Source organism: Galeopterus variegatus, unplaced genomic scaffold, assembly GCF_000696425.1.
Source record: "Galeopterus variegatus unplaced genomic scaffold, G_variegatus-3.0.2 Scaffold692, whole genome shotgun sequence".
Classification (NCBI taxonomy): domain Eukaryota; kingdom Metazoa; phylum Chordata; class Mammalia; order Dermoptera; family Cynocephalidae; genus Galeopterus; species Galeopterus variegatus.
Window position 1 is genome coordinate 113,145 of NW_007726803.1, and position 5,167 is coordinate 118,311.

The 5,167-nt window shown below is 37.5% G+C and overlaps 1 protein-coding gene across 1 annotated transcript in view; it reads left to right on the plus strand.

The window, feature by feature from the left end:
* COL17A1 (collagen, type XVII, alpha 1) overlaps positions 1-223 on the plus strand; it is a 51,831-nt gene extending 51,608 nt beyond the window's left edge. The window contains 1 exon segment of the mRNA XM_008571495.1: positions 168-223. Coding sequence (XP_008569717.1) covers positions 168-223 — 56 coding nt within the window.
* Positions 224-5,167: the final 4,944 nt, after the last annotated feature.

A 5,167-nucleotide genomic window follows, 5' to 3' on the forward strand; every position in this document is an offset into this window, starting at 1 on the left:
CTGCGCCCGCACCTCGCTCAGCCAGTGAGCGGGAACCGGTCTGTATGTGGGATCCGAACCCTCGGCGGGAGTGCTGCCACACTCCCAAACGGCGCACTGTAGCAGTGCGCCACCGGGCCGGCCCCACAAGGTATTTTTTAACTTCCTGCTCATCTTCTAACTTTCAGGTGACCAAGTCTATGTTGGCCGGAGAAGGAGAAGAAGTATTGCCACCAAGCCATGAGCTAGCCTTGGCACAATAGCCTCCTGGACCAGTTCTTGCAAAGTGTATGGCACTTAAATCAATTTCTCTTTGCTGAGACAGCATAGCCAAATAGTCAATTAGCAACACTTGTCACAAGTCTGAACAAAATATATACACAGAATTCAGTCAAAGATATACAACCTGAAACAGCTTCACTGGGTGGACTTTAAGGGTAGTTGCAGTGTTAGAATGAGACTGACCTCTGCTACACAGATCTGAGTTCTTTGGCTTCTTTAACACTAGCCCCAACCTAGGAAAGTGAGTTACGTAAAAGTCAGCTCAGGAGTCTTAGAGCTTTGTCTAAAAATGAGCCCAGACAATGGAAGACAGGGACAGTGTGCCTTCCTGGAGATGACGCATGATGAGGGGGAGGGTGCTGGTTACTGCTGCAAGGCTATCAGCTGCTTCCTTTCCTGTTCACTCTGCATTCTCTAGTCACAGAAGAGTTAGCTAAGCGGTGACTCTTGCAACTGAAAAAATAAATTCACTTCCCCTGTAGGAGGTGAGAGGTTTTCTAATAGTTACTGTATTATATATGCATACCATATTCCCTCTTGCTTAGAAAGTTTGTAGCTGTGACCTGTATCCATAGGTCCATGCTAGAGTTTATAGATATGCTACATTGAGCTGGCTTCAGCTCGAGATGCCGCCCTCTGCTCTGCATTTAGAAAATGGCATAGAGGACTGGGCAAAGTTGGTTTTTAAGCACTTTTCAATGTCTAAAAACATTTGTATGTGGTCTATAAGATAAAAAGTCTTTTCAATTGTAAAATTTCCAATTAAAGTTTTTTTTCTTTTTTAATGTCATGTTTAATGTGATCCACCTGGCAAAAGAAAGAAAAAGGAGAGAGAGAGGGAGAGGGGGAGAGAGAGAGAGAAAGAGAAAGAAAAATGTTCTGGGTTAATTGAGTCTTACTCTAATGCTACTTATTACAAACACTAGAAAACAAAACTGGTTGTATTTTGGGACACAGCTTCCGGCACGTCACTGAATCACTGAAATATTTAAAGGGAGACCTTTATCTGCAACTATTATCTCAATCTGGGCATGTTATAAAGCATCTGAAGGTTTTCCCTAAGCATAATTTACTTGAAATAAACACATATTCAACAATTAAGCAACAAGATTGTTTGCAATTAATGTAGTGATTTACTCTGGGGCAAAAGAATTATGATTGTCAGGCAAGTAATACATGAAATATCAAAACTCCTGTTAAAAATGTACAAATATCTAATGCCCCAAATAAATGCATAGCAAAATCAGACACTCAAATTCAGAACAGGCATACTTGGTCAACTTGTGAATTTGTTGCAAGCTGTGACTCTCAATTGCTGGATAATTTTAAGTGGGATTAAGTTAAGTCTACTTCTATATCTCTACTCTTCTAGAAGACTAGTTTATTTTCCATTTGGTCTCTCCTGAGTATCTCACATATTAACCCTAGAAAAAACCCCACCATTTAGTTCCACTATGTCAAACAACTGCTAGCAGCAACAACCAGTCGAGCACCAAACACTCCACACGGTCTTTTTGCCTCCTTTATTATATCCTGATATCTAACTGAATAGGAACCTATATGGGAAGTTTTTTAAATGAGCGCACACAGCCTTCAGAGTTTCAGACAACTTAAGTTCTATTGTATAGTGAAAACTTACTATTGTGTATAATGAATGAACGCAATGTGCCACTGTAATAATATTTTTTCAGAAGAATTCATCCTAACACTGAACTTTTACTTTTTAATAGTAGCTTTTACTTTTGTTCAAAGTAGCTTCAGGGGCTTAAGTATTACACCCCCTTTAACAATGATTCTTACCTTTGTTAATCATCAGACTTAGGAGTTTTTCTCTTATTACTAGATTTACCTTACTAAGTCTCCACAGAGTTCTACACCCAAGTGAGATAGGGTAAAAAGTCCAAACTTGCTACCTTCTCTGGACAAAACTCAGACAGAGGATGGACAGAGATGAGATATGTCCTCAGCTGGATGGCAATGGATCTGAGCCTCTTTTGTTTCATTAAAAAAAAAAAAAAAGTCAAGAATGAGCTCCATAGTGCACAATGCCCCTAGACTAGAAAATGACATGCTCTGCCTCCCTCCAGCCGAGCTGAACACTTGCCAAATGATGCTGCCTAGTGTCTACTGAATCTTGTATATCGATGACGAAAAGAAGTTATTTTAGCAGAAGTGAGGTCATATGATTTGCAAAATGCTTGGTGAGAAAAATAATCCATCCCAAAGGAAAAAAAGGAAATAAAAAATGTGTACATAAACATGTCAATGGAAATATTTTAAGCACCTCCCAAAGGAGGGACTTGCATGCTGAAAGACACCTCCCAGCAAATTACCAGTAAAAACTACATGGAGGCAGGGGTGCGGAATACAGAAAGCTAGGAACACTAATAAGTCTGGAAGGGTCAAAGGACCTGAAGAACAGCAAGTTTTAAAATAAAACTGTGACCAAAAAAAGCTGCAAAGTGTTGTCATACAGGAAAACCTAGTTTCAAAGATTCTCAATAAAAGACTACTTCTCAAAATAGATTAAGAAATAACTTTATTTTTCATTTGTCAATCCCATGATTGAAAAGACATGTTGCTCCCAAATAGACAAGAGGCACAATCTGAAACAAAATTCTTTCTGAAAATTTAGCTTGTGAACTTATTACACTGCAAATCAGAGAAGGATCACAAAAAGCTGCAGCCAACATTTCAAATGGGTAAAACACTCTATCCCAAAGCTTAGTAGCAGAAATTTTAAAGCTTTATCAAAACCATGTCTGACACAGAATAGCAACAACAGAGGCATTAACTGCTGTGCCTTCAACTTAAGAAGAGCATTTAAAATAGCATCACATTTCCTATAAAAGACCATTTCCCAGAAAAGAATTGATTTATTTAGCCAAAAGACTATTAGAACTAGAACTCTCTTCTTCCACTTCAGTTCTAGGTTTTAGCTAATAATTTGACAGAATTTGGCTTCTTAGAAGAGTCTTTGTCATTTAAGCACAGTGTGGAATGGGAGAAAGTGTGTAGTTACAAGGGAACTAGGAGAGTACAAAAAATAGTCACTTCTGAAACTCACGGATGCTCAAGAAATCAGAGACCCTCCACTTTAAGTGGGTCTCATATGCCTGAGAGCTTTGTGCTTGAGGAAATACTACTTGGAGGTAGCTTTGGTTCTGGTTTGTTATTGAATTATGATTTGCTGTATCCTGTCACAGGAAGGTTCTAAGATTTTCAGCAAAGTAAAAGCAGTAAAACTACCCTAACTTTCCTCCTTACCCACCCTACAGCTTCCCCATAGAAAAGGATAAGAAAAAGCTTAATGTGACTCCATATAGGATAGCAGCTAATTCAGCAATTCATACCTACAGACTGACAGGACTAGGAAAGGCAGCCTGGTACCCCGAGGCTCTAGGAAGTGTGGGGGGCTGTTGTGTTCACAGCACTCAGGGAAGAGAGGGGAGATGACTGACTAGGGCGCACATGTGGAGAATTTCTTTTATGCATTTCATGGCACATTCTGCCACAGCAGCAAAACCGGCACATCAGGAATGGATCTCCCTGTTCTCTTAGATTCCAGAGAAGTCTGTGTCCCTGCCTACAGTTTACGCAAGAAAGATCACTATTATCTATTTGAACATAGGGCCCAACAAGAGGTGGGCAGGTATGGGTACAATCATACTCTTTAACAAAACACTTTCTGAAAATATAACTTTAAGTATTAAAGTAAGTGTTTCACCCCTACATATGTATCATCATATAGTCCTGTACCTACATGAATATAGTCATATTTGAAGGAGAACCAAAGCATGAACACTGAATCAAAGGCAGTTTTAAAGGAGATTACAAGAGTTGCTAATAAACTTACCCAGAGCATCAACCATTCTACTCTGAGACTCTCTCCTCCATTCAATACTCTGAGTGTCAACTTGAAAGGAACAGAAGGAATCAAATATTCAGACCAAATTAATTATATACCACAAACTATTTAGCACACAGGGTATCATTTAAGTGATACTGAAGAAAGTTCACTGCCTGAAGTATTTATTTTTAAAAAGAAAGAAAACTGAAAATTTCAAAGGAGAAAAGTGGCATGAGCACCTTCCTCCCCTCTCCCTCTTCAAATAAATCATTAAATACACTGGGCAACGTTATACTGTCATTTTTATCATAACAATATAAACAATTTCCATCATCATCCTGAATATTACTTTATAAAGATATATATTTTAAAAGGCTTTCAAAACATTTTTCAACCCAGCATTTGAAAATAAAGCATTAAAAGAGTTTTGTATACAGTAACACATTCATGTGATAAGTATATGAATTTACAACCATACATAATATATATATATGTATATATATTTATATAAAAAACAAACTTGGCCAGAAGTTAAGGCTACCTACAAAGTTGTACAAGTAAACTATGCTTGTCAAAACCATTACAAAATTAAAATCACACATGCATTTTTAAATCTAAACCACTGACAATATAAGGTTCAACATCCAAAGTTATCAAATTAACTGTAAGAAAGTGCTATAGACATTTACATTTTCTTAACATGAATCAGTGTTTCCACAAAATTACATTTAAGGTTTTCACCAGCCTCAAAAGTAAGATAACTAAGAACAAACTTTTACAATTTGGTACCTAGCACTCTTAGGAGAATAGGTTGCAAATGGCAGGCATCACTTAAAAATGTGCTGTCTCACACACCAAAGTACAGTTTATAATACTGTTTGACCTGACACATTGAAATTCTAAGCCTCAAAAGGAACTATGAGTGAACATTTCATTAATAATTATACATATCGGCAACCACAGGATAAAGGTTTCAGGATTTTCCCACTCAAATCAAAGTAAATAATTTAAACATGAAATAAAATAAAACCAAATGTAAGTAACCTAATTTCAAAA